Consider the following 18,269-nt stretch of genomic DNA (forward strand, 5'->3'; position numbering starts at 1 on the left):
TTCATTACAGCTCTGGACTCTGGCTTAAGGCTTCCTCATGCTTCGGTTCGGAGGGCGCCTAGCAGGACTCAGCCATGTGAACCAAACTAGTGTGCTCGCATACCTTTGACCTTTGCTTGAAAAAACCTTTGCTTTAAAAATGTGAAAAGAAATGCCAATAGTACTAGTTAGTCCATCTTGAGACGCCGTAACCCGTATAGAATTACTCAAAATTAATCTCCTTTTTACGCTGCTGCTACTCTCTGTTTATCATATATGCATAGTCACTGTAACTATACACTCATGTACATACTACCTCAATTGGGCCGACCAACCACTGCTCCCGCACATTGGCTAACCAAGCTATCTGCATTGTGTCCCACTGACCACTCGCCAACCACTCGCTACTGCTACTATATTTTCATCATATATGCATAGTCACTTTAACCAAATCTACGAGTACATACTACCTCAATCAGCCTGACTAACCGGTGTCTGTATGTAGCCTCGCTACATTTATAGCCTCGCTACTGTATATAGCCTGTCTTTTTTACTGTTATTTTTATTTCTTTACCTACCTATTGTTCACCTAATACCTTTTTGCACTATTAGTTAGAGCGTGTAAGTAAGCATTTCACTGTATTCGACGCACAGTGACAAATAAACTCTGATTTGATTTAAGATTAATCTAAGATAACAAAACAAAAAATCTGTCATTAATTTAGATGTTTTTGCCAAGGAGATCTTAGTCGCGCAACTTTACACCTAACTAGGATGTTTGGTTTAGTATTTCTCAAGTGAAAAGTTTTGCATGAAAACGAGGCGTCTATCGTTGAATGACAACAAACACTTCATTGAACAATCCCTACTGTTGACCAATTATAGACGAAGGGGGATAGATTTGGCTTGCCTCAATAAAAAATAATGTGTGTATGAACAGCCGGAAAAAAACCTAGCCAAAGGACAAAACAAACAACATTTTCACAAAATGTCATCAAAATATATGTATGAACTGTTTCAGTTGGGAAGCATGCGGACGGTTTTATACTGTCTTAGAAAAAAGGGTTCCAAAAGGGTTCTTTGGCTGTCCCCATAGGAGAACCCTTTTTGGTTCCATATTGAACCCTTTTGGGTTCCTTGTAGAACCCTCTGTGGAAAAGGTCCTACATAAACCCACAAGGCTTTTACCTGGAACCAAAATGGGTTCTCCTATGGGGACAGGCAAAGAACTGTTTAAGGTTCTAGATACAGTTGAAGTCGGAAGTTTACATACACTTAGGTTGGAGTCATTAAAACTTGTTTTTCAACGACTCCCCAAATTTCTTGTTAACAAACTATAGTTTTGGTAAGTCGTTTAGGACATCTACTTTTTGCATGACACAAGTCATTTTTCCAACAATTGATTACAGACAGATTATTTCACTTATAATTCACTATATCACAATTCCAGTGGGTCAGAAGTTCACATACACTAAGTTGACTGTGCCTTTAAGCAGCTTGGAAAATTCCAGAAAGTGATGTCATGGCTTTAGAAGCTTCTGATAGGCTAATTGACATCACTTGAGTCAATTGGAGGTGTACCTGTGGATGTATTTCAAGGTCTACCTTCAAAATCAGTGACTCTTTGCTTGACATCATGGGAAAATCAAAAGAAATCAGGCAAGACCTCAGAAAAATAATTGTTGACCTCCACAAGTCTGGTTCATCCTTGGGAGCAATTTCCAAAAGCCTGAAGGTGCCACGTTCATCTGTACAAACAATAGTACACAAGTATAAACACCATGGGACAATGCAGCCATCATAGTGCTCAGGAAGGAGACATCTCCTAGAGATGAATGTACTTTGGTGCGAAAAGTGCAAATCTATCCTAGAACAACAGCAAAGGACCTTGTGAAGATGCTGGAGGAAACAGGTACAAAAGTATCTACATCCACAGTAAAACGAGCCCTATACTGACATAACCTGAAAGGCCGCTCAGCAAGGAAGAAGCCACTGCTCCAAAACCGCAATAAAAAAGCCAGACTGCGGCTTGCAACTGCACATGGGAACAAAGATAGTACTTTTTGGAGAAATGTCCTCTGGTCTGATGAAACAAAAATAGAACTGTTAGGCCATAATGACCATCGTTATATTTGGAGGAAAAAGGGGGAGGCTTGCAAGCTGAAGAACACCATCCCAACCGTGAAGCACGGGGGTGGCAGCATCATGTTGGGGGGTTGCTTTGCTGCAGGAGGGACGGTGCACTTCACAAAAGAAATGGCATCACGAGAATGAGAATTATGTGGATATGTTGAAGTAACATCTCAAGACATCAGTCAGGAAGTTAAAGCTTGGTCGCAAATGGGTCTTCCAAATGGACAATGACACCAAGCATACTTCCAAATTTGTGGCAAAATGGCTTAAGGACAACAAAGTCAAGGTATTGGAGTGGCCATCACAAAGTCCTGACCTCCGATAGAAAATGTGTGGGCAGAACTGCAAAAGCATGTGCGAGCAAGGAGGCCTACAAACCTGACTCAGGTACACCAGCTCTGTCAGGAGGAATGGGCCAAAATTCACCCAACTTATTGTGGGAAACGTGTGGAAGGCTACCCGAAACATTTGACCAAAGTTAAACAATTTAAAGGCGATGCTAACAAATACTAATTGAGTGTATGTACACTTCTGACCCACTGGGAATGTAATGAAAGAAATAAAAGCTTAAATAAATCACTCTCTCTACTATTATTCTGACATTTTACGTTCTTAAAATAAAGTGGTGATCCTAACTGACCTAAGGCAGGGAATTTTTACTAGGATTAAATGTCAGGAATTGTGAAAAACTTAGATTAAATGTATTTGGCTAAGGTGTATGTAAACTTCCAACTTCAACTGTATATATTTTTTCTAAGAGTGTAGAGGAGAGCAGGATAAATTACAGAAAGCTTTTAACAACCATGTACTGTGCTCTACTCTACTACTGCCATCTTATTTAATGTTAACGCCACCGAAAAAGCACTGGAACTTTTTACATTTTGTATTTAACTAGGCAAGTCAGGTAAGAAAAAAATATTATTTTCAATGATAACCCACTGTTCCTAGGCTAACTGCCTTGTTCAGGGGCAGAATGGCAGATTTTTACCTTGTCAGCTCAGGGATTTGATCTTGCAACCTTGCAACTGTTTGGTTACTCAGCCAATGCTCTAACCACTAGGGTACCTGCCGCCAAACATGTTTTGTCTCCGTGCCTAACAATGAAAACACAAAGTGTTTAAAACATAAATAGTGTAAAAAGGGAACTGTCATGATTCAATGGTGTAGAGCTACAGCCAGGGCCACATGGCAGTGATCAGGAGAGAACATCATCATCACAGGCTTCATTACCAATCTGAACCTGTCATTTAGAGAAGAATGATGTGCAGTAAAAAGGGCCTCTCTGTTTGTTTGGCTGGTTTCACAGGCCTCAGAAGGATACTTTAGGGGAGGAAAAAAGGACATTGCCATTACATTAATTTGTATTATTCTGTGACCTTTTCATATGGGTTCAACTTGCCAAGATCTGTGTGGTAGAAGCTAAACCAGGACAGTGAACAGAGCTGGATAGGGATGTTGGACCGTAGGCTGATGCATTGTGGCCTGAATTATAGTGGCAAGCAGGATGAGGTTTGAGACAGCCTTCCCTTAGACGAAGATGAGCAAAGGTGAGCTCCATTTTTATAGTAAAACAGAGCAAATGTGACCGTGACCTTCAAGATAAACTGACCTGCCCTGGAGGGCAGGAATAGAGGAATGTTATTTTCCTAGTTTCTGATAAATAGTGTAATGAAGGGAGGGAGAGAGAGAGGAAGTGAGATCACTATCAAAGACTCTGGTTGTGTTCCTTGGGTTGTGCCGTGGTGGAGATCTTTGTGGGCTATTACTCAGCCTTGTCTCAGGATGGTACGTTGGTGGTTGAAGATATCCCTCTAGTGGTGTGGGGGCTGTGCTTTGGCAAAGTGGGTGGGGTTATATCCTTCCTGTTTGGCCCTGTCCGGGGGTGTCCTCGGATGGGGCCACAGTGTCTCCTGACCCCTCCTGTCTCAGCCTCCAGTATTTATGCTGCAGTAGTTTATATGTCGGGGGGCTAGGGTCAGTTTGTTATATCTGGAGTACTTCTCCTGTCCTATTCGGTGTCCTGTGTGAATTTAAGTGTGCTCTCTCTAATTCTCTCTTTCTTTCTCTCTCTCAGAGGACCTGAGCCCTAGGACCATGCCTCAGGACTCCCTGACATGATGACTCCTTGCTGTCTCCAGTCCACCTGGCCGTGCTGCTGCTCCAGTTTCAACTGTTCTGCCTTATTATTATTGGACCATTCTGGTCATTTATGAACATTTGAACATTTTGGCCATGTTATGTTATAATCTCCACCCGGCGCAGCCAGAAGAGGACTGGCCACCCCACATAGCCTGGTTCCTCTCTATGTTTCTTCCTAGGTTTTGGCCTTTCTAGGGAGTTTTTCCTAGCCACCATGCTTCTACACCTGCATTGCTTGCTGTTTGGGGTTTTAGGCTGGGTTTCTGTACAGCACTTTGAGAAATCAGCTGATGTACGAAGGGCTATATAAATACATTTGATTTGAATTTGATTTGATTTGTTCCTCATCTCGCATCCATAATGATGATCCAAATTAACATCTGCACGAGTTGGGAGCTGAAAATTGATACATGAAGTTAGCTAAGGCTCGCCTGGGGTACGGAGGGAGTGTGTCAGCTGTCAGTGCAGGGCAGGCCTCTCTTCCTCAGGGGAGAGGTGCCAGACTAGGAGTGCTTGCCTGCCTGCCTGGCTGGATGGATGGCTGGTGGAGCCCAGAGAGTAACACACTGTTACAGCATTGCAGCATTACTGCCTGGTGTCACTTCACATAAAACCTGGCTAATTCTGCACCAGGAGCAGTTTAGAAGGGCTCTGATCTCAGATTAAGAGATGCACAATCCACTTCCTTCACATCAGCAGCCTGGTTATCCATTTAAATTGTTATGAAAGCTCAGCACAGCCAAGTGCCAAGCAAACCAGATGCATGTTTGTGTGTGTGTGTCCATGTCGGTCACTGTGTGTGTGTGTGTGTGTGTTGTGTGTGTTATGTGTTATGTATGCCTGCATGTGTGACGGGTCGTTCCATGGGCAGGCGGAGGGTCCGATGGCATAGGGGGCAGAGCAGGGCTTGTAAGAGGGAGCTGAGGCCAGACCAGATCAATCCAGCATGTGTGGGCAGATGTATAGGGAATCTCCCAAGCAGCCACAGAGCCCCAGTGTTGTATGATGTAATGTGTTAATACACAGGCAGCATTACGTGCATGGTGAAAAGGCCATTCGATTTATGACAAACACATTGGCTCACTGCTAAAGTGTTGACTATTGGAGCTAACAAGCAAGGATTATGGAAATGGTCAGGAAAAGCATGAGACGATTCATGGTTGAGTTTTAGATGCTAATGATCTGATGTGTTTCTGTGAACCATCGAGGACTCCACTCTCTCATATTCCTTCTATCTAGAACATGTATGGTGTTCTCACTCCCAATATCGAAGACAGCAGCAAGAAAAAGCTTTTGAGGCAATATCTCCAGCCTTTCAATAAACTTCTGTAATCCAATTCACTGATGCAATAACCAAGACTTGTTAAAGGCAGAGCCATGCAATTACTGAATATAATAGGCCCCGGGATCAATAGAGCCAGGATTGAGACTCCAGTTTCCAATATCTAGCGAGGCAGCAGAGCATAAAGCTACTCAAATGATAACATCACGGTGGGCCCGCAATCAACATTTCAAATTTGTAACCATCTCAAATCCATTTCTACATAGATCATTACTCCTGTCTAATTTGATTGGAAGGGAGAAGTGATACCCACCGCTGAGTGGAATTGAATCCCGGTGTACAGTATCATACTCTCTAAGGAGAGCAGTCAATCCTCCCTGTCAGGATGGGTGTTTTAACAGGAGCACACAAAGGTCTCATCTCATTCTGTAAGTGCAGAATAATAACACACCAGCCATCTACAGTAAATATCCAATGTTATTTTATCTGTTACACATGACGTGTTGGTTGATTTTGATACAGCAGCCATCTACATATTCAATGTTATTGTATCTATTGGATAAGCATATTGGTTTATTTTGATACACTATTCATCTAAGTATCTAATTTAGATGACTATTATCTATTTGAATAAGCATGTTGGCTTATTTAAAGATGTTCTCTGAGTTTGAGTATACCAGTGAGTAATAGCCTGTAGTGTTTGTGTAGAAATGACTCATAAACTAGTGTGCCGTATTATACAAGAGTTGCAAGAGAACTGGATGTTAGCTTTTTTTTTTACAATTACCATTAGCCTCAATTGTCTATGCAGAATGCAGTTGTATATATTTAGCTGCTGTCAAAGTCACTCATTCATCATAGAGCCAGATCCATTTTGGCTGGTGCTGGTACAGCCTTCCCTTCCAGTGCACCCAGAGCCAAGGCCTGTCACATTAACTTGATTAATACAGCGTTACAGTAGAGAGAAATCTCATTTTAGTGTGAAATTACACAATTCAAAGTGGAAAGTCACTTAAATTTCTTCTCAGTTCAGGTTACAAGAAACAATACTTCACACACTCCAATCCTTTTTTCATTAGAAAAAATAAATCTGTGCTCTGCCTGTGGTTACACAATTTTTTGTATCATTCTCTCTTTACATGCACATACGCACGCATGCACATACACACACACACACACACACAAAAAGTGGGCTGAAGTACAATGCCATCTGCGCCGTAACACTGGAAACAGTTGTTCCTTTTGATAAAATGCAAATGAGCTGCTTGGCTATTCTATTAACTCTCCTGCCCTCGCCCTACCACCCGCCCACCAGCCCCCACCCAGCCAGTCGAGCCACACTGGGCTTTCACAGCTTGGGCTGAATGCTCTCTGAACAGCTTGTGATGGCGTGGCCTCGACTCGCCTCACCACAGAGGGCCTCAGCCATAGAAGTAGAGTTACTAGATTGGGTTTTAAAAAATCCCCTTTGACCACGGCACATTGAGTTGCATGAGGATGCTGGTTCTAGTAATTATATTTTTTTGGCCTCAGCAGCCCCTGGACATGGAGGATGGATGCACCTAGTTTGAGAAAATGTGTTGGCAAATGGAACATCTCCCTATATGACTCTAAACTTCTTGATGCTACCCATCCCGTTAGCGGGATAATTTTCATCAGCAACCGCTGTAATGCTATACACAGCACCACAGTCAAATAATATTACAAAAAAATATTAATATTCATGAAATCACAAGTGCAATATTGCAAAACACAGTTTAGCCTTTTGTTAATCCAGCTGTCATCTCAGATTTTGAAATGATGCTTTACAGCGAAAGCAATCCAAGCGTTTGTGTAAGTTTATCGATAGCATAACAAAACATTATGTACACTAAGCATTAAGTAGCTAGGTCATGAAAATCAGAAAACCAATCAAATTAATCGTTTACCTTTGATGATATTCAGATGTTTTCACTGATGAGACTCCCAGTTACACAACAAATGTTCCTTTTGTTCCATAAAGACTATTTTTATACCCAAAATACCTCTGTTTGTTTGTCGCGTTCAGAAATCCACAGGAAAGAGTGGTCACGACAACGCAGACGTATATTCCAAATAATATCCATAATGTCCACAGAAACATGTCAAACGTTTTTTATAATCAATCCTCAGGTTGTTTTTAAAATATATATTCGATAATATATCAAATGGGTGTGTAGGTTTTTCAATAATACCGGGAGAATCAATGGCCGGTTTACTCTGTAGCGCAAACTCACTATGAGAGCCCCCACCTATCCATTTACGCAATGTGATCTTTCACGTTCATTTTTCAAAATAAAAGCCTGAAACTATGTCTAAAGACGACACCTTAGGGAAGCCATAGAAAAATGAATCTGGTTGATAATCCCTTTAAATGTTGCATAGGCATGCATAGAAACAGAGAGGTTTCAAAATAAGAGGCACTTCCTGATTGGATTTTCCTCAGGTTTTCGCCTGCAATATCAGTTATGTTATACTCACAGACAATATTTTTACAGTTTTGGAAACTTTAGAGTGGTTTCTATCCTAATCTGACAATTATATGCATATTCTAGTTTCTGGGGCTGAGAAATAGGCAGTTTCAAATGGGTACGTTTTTTAGCCAAAAATGAAAATACTGCCCCTACACGCAAAAGGTTAAGGCTTTGTAGTTGGGTCAGTCTGTGCAGTCCCTGCTGTACTGTAACTGCTTGACTGAGTAGCATCACCATTGAGGTATTGAGTTAAGAAACTATAGCTTTCTCAACCATGGAGAGAGATGTGATGTGTAACATTACAAAGGAATCTGTTTTGCTCTTCTCTATGGCAATACTGTGGTTGCTTGGTACATGGTTGAGAGAGCAGGCTAGATCAGTCTCTCTTTAGACAGCACCATGGTACACTAAACAGTATGAGATTGCCCTGTTTTGAACTACTGTGGATGGATGATGGGTATTTTTGGTGCACTTATCCCTAATGACAGGGCAGGAGAGAGGGTGGAGGTCGACTACACTGGTATATTTAGCACACGGTTGAATCCTCAGTCACCAACGCTCAGAGGGACATGAAATGTGAGTTTGGCAGCTTAGCAGCAGTAGTCCCAAACCTACTCGATGTGTCCTTACCATAACATACACAGATCATTCAGATACTTCTAAAGTCATGACATTCAAGGCATTCAAGGCATTGGAACTGCCAGGCAAGACAGAGAGTGGTTTTGTGAGTGATGGCACGTGTTTCTCCCCAGGCTCCTTGATCATGTCTTGGAACACGAGGGAAAACAGATGATTACATCCCTAACTTTCTGACACCTCACCTTGACTCACCTAGAGACATCACAAAGCTTTCAGAAGAGAGGGCTCTATATTGAACTTGACTAATCTGACTAATTATCTACGCAGGGTCTTGCTTCAGTATGAAGCAATTTAACAGCAATATAATAAAGCCTTTTATTAATTTTATTTTACTAGGCAAGTCAGTTAAGAACAAATTCTTACTTTCAATGACAGCCTAGGAACAGTTCTGCCCCAGAATGACAGATTTGTACCATTGTCAGCTCAGGGATTTGAACTTGCAACCTTTCGGTTACTAGTCCAATGCTCTAGCCACTAGGCTACCCGGCCGCCCCAATACATTTTTTAAAAATGAAGCAATTTAACAGCAATACAACAAGCCTTACTCAATGTTAAAATTTGCTCTAAAAATAGTAGTTATCTCTGACATCTTTATCTGATTCATTGACTTCCCTATATCTCCATTATTGGCCTTGACATGATCAGAACGTGGAGAAGGGATCAGAACGTGGAGAAGCGATCAGAGCGTGGAGAAGGGATCAGAATGTGGAGAAGGGATCAGAACGTGGAGAAGGGATCAGAGCGTGGAGAAGGGATCAGAGCGTGGAGAAGGGATCAGAGCGTGGAGAAGGGATCAGAGCGTGGAGAAGGGATCAGAGCGTGGAGAAGGGATCAGAACGTGGAGAAGGGATCAGAACGTGGAGAAGGGATCAGAACGTGGAGAAGGAATCAGAACATGGAGAAGGGATAAGAACATGGAGAAGAGATCAGAACATGGAGAAGAGATCAGAATGTGGATCAGAACATGGAGAAGGGATCTGAACGTGGAGAAGAGATCAAAACATGGAGAAGGGATCTGAACGTGGAGAAGAGATCAGAACATGGAGAAGAGATCAGAATATGGAGAAGGGATCAGAACGTAGAGAAGAGATCAGAACATGGAGAAGAGATCAGAATGTGGATCAGAACATGGAGAAGGGATCTGAACGTGGAGAAGAGATCAGAACATGGAGAAGGGATCTGAACGTGGAGAAGAGATCAGAACATGGAGAAGAGATCAGAATATGGAGAAGGGATCAGAACGTAGAGAAGAGATCAGAACATGGAGAAGGGATCTGAACGTGGAGAAGAGATCAGAACATGGAGAAGGGATCAGAACGTGGAGAAGAGATCAGAACATGGAGAAGGGATCAGAATGTGGAGAAGAGATCAGAACATGGAGAAGGGATCAGAACATGGAGAAGGGATCAGAACATGGAGAAGAGATCAGAACATGGAGAAGGGATAGTTGAGGAAAGTAGAGAAGGGATACTTACATCACCACCACCAGCGACATCTGCCATGTTCATGTAGTTGTTGTTGTTGGCAAACTGCAAGAGAAGAGAACAGATCATCATTATACCTTTGGCCTCATACCAAGATTATGTCAAATCAGTGTCTCAGAGATATTTCCTTTCACAGATCCATTCAATTAGTGCCACTTGCGTTTACATTTTTCAAATGTACGTGTTGAGTTAAGTCCTAGTTGTTTCTGCTTGGGTGAGTAATTTCTGCCACATTGCTCTATTGTCACGTAGTAGAAAGATGTCTTTCGAGAGGTTATAGCCAATTCACTGCAAGGTAATGAAAATCTGGGCCGGCTATTCATGCCTTATGGGATGGTAATTAAGCACGGGTTTGCATCACAAAGCAAAGTATCAAGATGTTCTGGCAGGTTATTAACTTCAAGTAACCCAAGGGAGGAGGATGCTGCCAAGGAACAAAAACAAGATGGTGGGAGAGTACCAATAGGACATGGAGCGGTTGTGGTTTTTTGGATTGGTGAAAGGCAAGCATGAATGGAGGGGATAAGTGTATCTAGATGAGCTATTATAAAATGTGTCCTTTAGTTTAGTTAAAAAATAGCAACAGCGCTGTGTTTTGCGTTCATGACGAGCCCCCTAAACCCACACACACAGCCCTCCTAGCAAAATGGCTGCCACTTCCTTTCTTCTGAGACACAAGCATGCTGACAGGTAGGAACAATGGGAGACAGAATGAAGAATTATGCACTAACAGCTGGGCTCTAGAGCACAATGCACCTCTCTGTGACCAAAATACAGCAGCAGCACAAACCCCACAAACCCCAGCCTACACCGGGCAGGGAGGAAGAGGGGAAGAGGTTTGTGTCTTCATGAGTCCTCCCTCTGTGAGACACTTTCTCCATTTGCACAAAGCACTGGAATAATCTCATTTTGTGTATTTATTTCAAAGTCATTCTAGTGAAACATTATGAATGTGGAACAATTCAAATATAGAGGGAGAGAAAAAATGGTTTCTTATCTTTAGCGGAAGCCAAACAATAGTGGAAATAAATTAAGACCATCAGATGAGAAGTGCATTAATTTATTTTACACTCCTTTGTTTTTTTCTCCCCTTGTTTTCTTGTGAGTGGTTAGTATGCGAATGTAATTACCAAAAGAACTGTGGCTAATCAACTGTGAATGGTATCCATTAATTAGCCTATGCCTTGGAGAGAGAGCGTGTAGAATCAGCAGCAATGTTAACAGCGTAATGCACCAATGAGAAGGGAAACCACAAGACCCACTAGCAGTTGGCAAAGCAGGTGGTTTGATACATTCAACACAACCCGTTTGTAGACCTCTTTACCTGGAGCTGTCCTACTGAACTGTATCTGAGCTGAGCACTCAAACACACACTTCCCCCCTCTGTACTTTCAGACCTGACATGGCCCGGGTACATCGGGCATTCTGAGGAGCACAAACAGACACACACACACACACACACGTCTGGCATTCTGAGCAGCACTCTGCTAGTAATTAACCTCAACGCAGCCTGGGCTTATCTGTGAAGTGTTACACTGTCCCCTTCTTTTAGATTACAAATTTAAGCCTCAGAGATATCGCTTTCTATTGAAACACAGGCAACATTGTGTTGATGTAGGGAGAGATAGGAGGGTTTTGTGCAGTGCTACCTCTTCCTAATCCCCTTGGATTTTACTGGTGAGTGAAATGTTAGGGGGTGAACAAACAATAGCTCTGGAACCAAGAGAACTCTCTGAACATTCTGGAAAATGGAGAGGGAACATAAGAATCTAAGGAGGTGAATACATCATTTTGTTGCTATTGTGGGCTTTCTAATGGTAAGAACTGATGCGGAGGTAGGCTATGTCTTCACAGAGCATGCAGGCAGATTTGAGTGTGTTGGTTGTCAGTGTTTAGTTAATCATTAATGTCATCAACATCCAACCGTTTCCCAATGCAATTACTACCTGCAATATACAGATGTAGGATCTTAATTTGATCACTCTTTTGTTGCTGAATATTTTTCTGTGCCGCAGAAAATGCAGTTGAGCTTCGTGATCTACATAGATTCACTGAAAACCCGCACTAACAGACGGTTATATTGTTTTACTCCATGTGTAATTCTGCGTTGTTGTATGTGTCGAACTGCTTTGCTTTATCTTGGCCAGGTCGCAATTGTAAATGAGAAATTGTTCTCAACTTGCCTACCTGGTTAAATAAAGGTGAAATAGAAAAAGAAAAAATACAAATACCATGCTCTAAGGTGAGGAAAACAATAGGAAAACAAACAACAACAATTGATGCTGGCCTGAGTTCCAGTAAATTAGCTTCAGAGAAAACACTGCAAAAAGGAAAGTATTGTGAAACTCTTTAGGAAGACTGCCCTGTTTCCTTGAGGTGTGTTTTATTGTGCTTCCAGGTCCAGGGCCCAGTTCTCTCCTCTGAGAACTATATTGTATCCCAAATGGCACCCTATGCCCTATGTAGTGCACGAATTTTGATCAAAACCCTATGGGCCCTGGTCAAGAGCAGTGCATTACAAAAAGGAACAGGGTGTCATTTGGGACACATCCTAGTCTCTCATCAACACCATTGGAAATGGTCTCCAGCCTCCAGTATCAATCTTGACCATTAAGAGCTTTACCCTACCGTGGCAGTCGCTTGGCCACATCCTCAGTGGACAGCAAGTAGCAACACGATCGGATCTTGTTATTATTATATTGTTGCTCCCAATTAATCTTTGTGGAACGCCGGCGTTTAATGTTCATGTTTCACGGCCGGCCCTGAGTCAAATGCCAGATGAAATTAAGTGTGATTGGAAGGACTGTGCAGCTGACGGCAGAGCCTGCACTAAAATGGGTCAGAGCAGACAATGAGCACTCTGTAATTAAAATGATGAGATGAGCAGGATGGATGAACAAACTCTGCCTGCTACAGTCCTCGTTAGGACAAAACCAAACCACGCTATGTTACACAGGAAGCTTTTGGCAGCAGTGAAATCTGCCACTGGTTGAACTAAGGGGTATTATCACCCGAACATGACAGAGTAAATGTTACAGAAATGTTATCATGGGGTGTTCTTACAGGAACCAGGGAACTGGGGGTGAAAAATCTGTAGGAACATAAGAGCACAGCAGCAACAGGCCAGGCAAACCTGTTACTAAGCATTAGACAGCCCTAAAATTCAAGCTCCAAGCTCAGCATGTTTGGAAAAACAAGTGATGTCTCTCTTTCCCTCTCCCAATCTCTCTCTATCTCATAAAGGCTCTATCTGGCAGAGGGGAACAAGCAGCAGTAGAGTAGAGCTTTAAAATAGCCTTGGGATAGAAGGCTTTTATTAACAGAGTGGATCCATGGCCAAAGGAGCTCTGTGTAACACGAGCCTCGACGGTGTGAGAGAGACAGAAACGGCAGAGCAAACACACTGACTGACCGGCCATCTACCTAGTGTTTTCACTCCCAGCCACTTCCTCTCTATCTGCACCAGCAGCAAATTCTTTCTTCAATAAATGTTTCAGAGAACAGAGAATTAAAGAGCTTACATGATCCTGATCCTGCCGTGAAAAGGCTGTAAATGCTGTACTGTCTGGGAAAACACTCACAGAGAGAGACAGAAAAGCATTAAGCTTTCCTCACAGTGAATCAGACGAAGAGATTAGTTCATATTTCTCTCTGTGTTTTGAGGAGGGAAAGAATACCCAATATTTTTTCCATTGGCAGGCTTCGCTCACATTATAGTGCTATGATGAGCTTTGTGAGAGCTGGAAGAGGAGGAGGGGAGATGGTGGCTCTTTACATCTTCATTTGCTGAGATGCATTTGCTTTCTCAATGTACTGTAAATACCATAGTAATTCATCGGTTTGCTTTTATTTGGCAAGACTTTCCACCCAGTAACTTGTATTAGGATCTTTTACTTCACATTTTCCTGTATGCATATATATTTACAAACTGACATTCTCCGCAAGCAGGTACATTTGATAACCCTGGCAAAGCCATTGTATGACTGATACCAGTGTCATTTCAATATCTTCTAACCATAGTTCAAGAATATTTGTATGAACATATGTCATATTGGAAATAAGCTGTTGACAGCTATTATACCAAACACTATTATTTCAACCCCAGGGCAAACACAATATTACACCAGTATGACCCCATCTAACCCCCAGTATGAGGTAGGAACCAAATGGATCAAATCAGTAAACATGGGAAGGACAAGTTAGACCCACAATTATGCCTTGAGAGCCTCTGTTGGCCAACTGTCATATGATGATGCTCATAAATGTCAGCTTGGACTACTGTGCTGGTTTGGTCACCATACAGTCCAGATTCACAAGAGCATGAACAGAGAGCAAAGTCATCGAAAACATAATTTTATAAGAATAAATCAAGTAATTATTTCCGCTTAAGTCTTGGAGTGTAAAATTACATACTAAATTGAATACAAAGGGTCTAGAATCTTCCTTCTTCATCTGCCCTTTAGACTATTCAATTCCAAAGTTGACTCATGAATGAAGCTAAATTAAATGACCTCACAATAACTGATTGGCCATGTCACAAATATCCAGAGAAGAGAAAAAACAATGTCTACTCTGTGATGGACGAGACACAGAATGAGCAGAAAATAGGCAACTTAGGTTACACAATACAATCTAAAGCCATCAGTATCAGTACCTGCTTGACAGCAGGTAAGCACCTTGACCGTGTTCATCCTCCCTCCTCCTCACAGAAACACCAAAAACTAATTCAATCTAGAACAGACATTTGCCAGAAACATATCAGCTGCTGACAAGCAATTTTACAGTTCAACTATGAGCTCAGTAATCACAGCATAGCCTCTGTTCTCCGGGACATGATGCTTATGCTAATGTGTTTTCCAGTCCAGTCATATCTCTGTAAGAAGGATAAAGCACCAGTCAACTTGCAACTACACTATGCCTCCAGTTCAGTCCAGAGTATAAACACAAATACTTTGCTCTGTTTTTTTATTTTAATATTTCCATTAAGATGACAGCCACTGTAGCTTTGGCCCTTTCATTTAGCAGAAGGGAAGGAGACCAAGACTAGCAATACAAATGGAACACTTTCCCTTCTGCCCAACCTCCACCAGGCCAGTTGCAGCTTGGGTAAACACCAATCTCTGATTCCCTGGGTCCTCCTCACCAAATACATGCTCATTTACCACCCAATTCAGCATAAACAGTCTGCAGCTGGATCCTCCTGTGATTATAGGGGCTATTCACCCCCAGCATGTCCCCATACATGCAGTGCCAAGATGACACACATATATATATATATATATATATATATATATATATATATATATATATATATATATATATATATATATATATATATATATATATATATATTCCCCACTATGTGTTCTGCAGTCAATTTGTGAAGCGACTCTAGTGCACAGCGTGTCCACACAGTCAGCTCACAAGCTGTGTTCTGATCTGCAGGATGGATCGATCTGTAATTCAGTTTAAAGCTAAAATCATTACTCCCACAGCACAGCATAGACTGTTCCCTCCCATCAGAACTAACTGACTGTTGGTCCAGGACTACACAAGAAGTAACATTAAAGTGAATTTCTCTCTGTCTGTCTCCCATCTTTCCTTCTCTCTCTTATTCTCTCTACTAGAGGTTGACCGATTATGATTTTTCAACGCCGATACCGATACTGATTATTGGAGGACCAAAAAAGGCAGATACCGATTAATCTGCCATTTAAAAAAAATCTATTTGTAATAATGACAATTACAACAATACTGAATGAACACTTATTTTAACTTAATATAATACATCAATAAAATCAATTTAGCCTCAAATAAATAATGAAACATGTTTAATTTGGTTTAAATAATGCAAATTTGTATTTCATTAACCTTTGACTATTGGATGTTCTTATAGGCACTTTAGTATTGCCAGTGTAACAGTATAGCTTCCGCCCCTCTCCTCGCTCCTACCTGGGCTCGAACCAGGAACACAACGACAACAGCCACCCTCAAAGCAGCATTACCCATCACTCCACAAAAGCAGCAGCCCTTGCAGAGCAAGGGGAACAACTACTCCAAGTCTCAGAGCGAGTGACGTTTGAAACACTATTGGCGCACACCCCGCTAACTAGCTAGCTATTTCACATCGGTTACACCAGCCTAATCTCGGGAGTTGATAGGCTTGAAGTTATAAACAGCTGCTGACAAACGCACAAAGGTGATGTTAAAATGAATGCTTACGAGCCTGCTGGTGCCTATCATCACTCAGTCAGACTGCTCTATCAAATCATAGACTTAGTTATAACATGATAACACAGAAATACGAGTCTTAGGTCATTAATATGGTCGAATCTGGAAACTATCATCTCGAAAACAAGACGTTTATTCTTTCAGTGAAATACGGAACCGTTCCATATTTTATCTAACGGGTGGCATCCATAAGTCTAAATATTCCTGTTACATTGTTACATTGCACAACCTTCAATGTTATGTCATATTTACGTAAAATTCTGGCAAATTAGGCGGCCCAAACTGTTGCATATACACTGACTCTGCGTGCAATGAATGGATTTCTTTTAGCTAAATATACAGGTTTAAAAAATGTATACTTCTGTGTATTGATTTTAAGAGAGGCATTGATGTTTATGGTTAGGTACACATTGGAGAAACAATACGCACTGCATCGATTATATCTAACGCAGGGCACGCTAGATAAACTAGTAATATCATCAACCATGTATAGTTAATTAACTAGTGATTATGATTGATTGATTGATCATTTTTTTATAAGACAAGTATAATGCTAGCTAACAACTTACCTTGGCTTACCACATTTGCGTAACAGGCAGTCTCCTCGTGGAGTGCAATGAGAGGCAGGTGGTTAGAGCGTTGGACTAGTTAACTGTAAGTTTGCAAGATTGAATCCCCCGAGCTGACAAGGTAAAAATCTGTCGTTCTGCCCCTGAACGAGGCAGTTAACCCACCATTCCCAGGCTGTCATTGAAAATAAGAACATGTTCTTAACTGACTTGCATAGTTAAATAAAGATTAAATAAAGGTGTAAAAAAAAATGTTTTGTCCAAATCGGTGTCCAAAAATACAGATTTCCGGTTGCTATGAAAACTTGAAATCTGCCCTAATTAATCGTCCATTCTGATTAATCGGTCGACCTCTACTCTCTAGCTCTCTCTCTCTGTCCCTTACACTCTCTCTCTCACGCTCGTTCTCTCTCTCCCGCTCTTTCTCTATCTCTCTCTCGCACTAGGCTTGGGAGGTATCCAGATTTTCTTACCTTCATACCGACCATATGCCATCCCAAAATATTCAGTAATACCAGCAGTGAATAAAATCCCACTGAGCCTCTGTAATCCAAAGGTTAGAAATGCTAACAAGTACATGTAACATCCCATAGAGAATGCTAACTAAATGCTAACAAGCTTATTGTGAACATTTTATACAGTCTCTGACCTAAATTATTTACAGGACAGACATCCCAGCTCATAAAGTTATTAAAAAAAATGCTACATAGTTTGTTGCACACACAAAAAAAATAATAGACAACAAGGCTCCAGCAATAGATTCTCTGGTGTTATCAATTTTAGCTTGATTTTGGAATAAGCTAACCACTTAGCTAGATAGTTAACTAGCTAATAAATTAGCAAATCAAAAGCACAACTGCAGAGCAATTAGAACATTTTAGACAGCTAACTTAATAGTAATAAGATTTTTTGCTGGCAAAGATTTAGTTGTGAATTCCATGCTGTAACTAGATCACCTGGCGCATGCTGGACAACAGTGAGTGACTCACAAGGCTCCAGTCTCTCGTCATTGTGTGCTTGTAAACAATCACCACGTGACTGGGAACTATAATGAAAAATATGTGACAGGTGAAATAAAGAATGGGATTTTCTTAAAACTTCTTGTGAGCAATCCCGGATCCGGGAGCGTAATCATAGCCTCAAATGAATTAGCATAATGCAGTGGACATAAATACCCCTAGAAAATGTTCCTATTCATGAAAATCACAAATGAAATATATTGAGACACAGCTTAGCCTTTTGTTAATCACACTGTCATCTCAGATTTTCAAAATATGCTTTACAGCCAATGCTAGACAAGCATTTGTGTAAGTTTATCATG

The 18,269-nt window shown here is 41.3% G+C and overlaps 1 protein-coding gene across 1 annotated transcript in view; it reads right to left on the reverse strand.

The window, feature by feature from the left end:
* LOC112263853 (TOX high mobility group box family member 3) overlaps positions 1 to 18,269 on the reverse strand; it is a 62,671-nt gene that overhangs the window by 14,993 nt on the left and 29,409 nt on the right. Inside the window, exon 2 of the mRNA XM_042331012.1 lies at positions 10,140 to 10,193. Within this exon, the coding sequence (XP_042186946.1) occupies positions 10,140 to 10,193 (54 nt within the window). The remainder of the gene's footprint in view (positions 1 to 10,139; positions 10,194 to 18,269) is intronic.

Source organism: Oncorhynchus tshawytscha, linkage group LG12 (genome assembly GCF_018296145.1).
Source record: "Oncorhynchus tshawytscha isolate Ot180627B linkage group LG12, Otsh_v2.0, whole genome shotgun sequence".
NCBI classification, from domain to species: domain Eukaryota; kingdom Metazoa; phylum Chordata; class Actinopteri; order Salmoniformes; family Salmonidae; genus Oncorhynchus; species Oncorhynchus tshawytscha.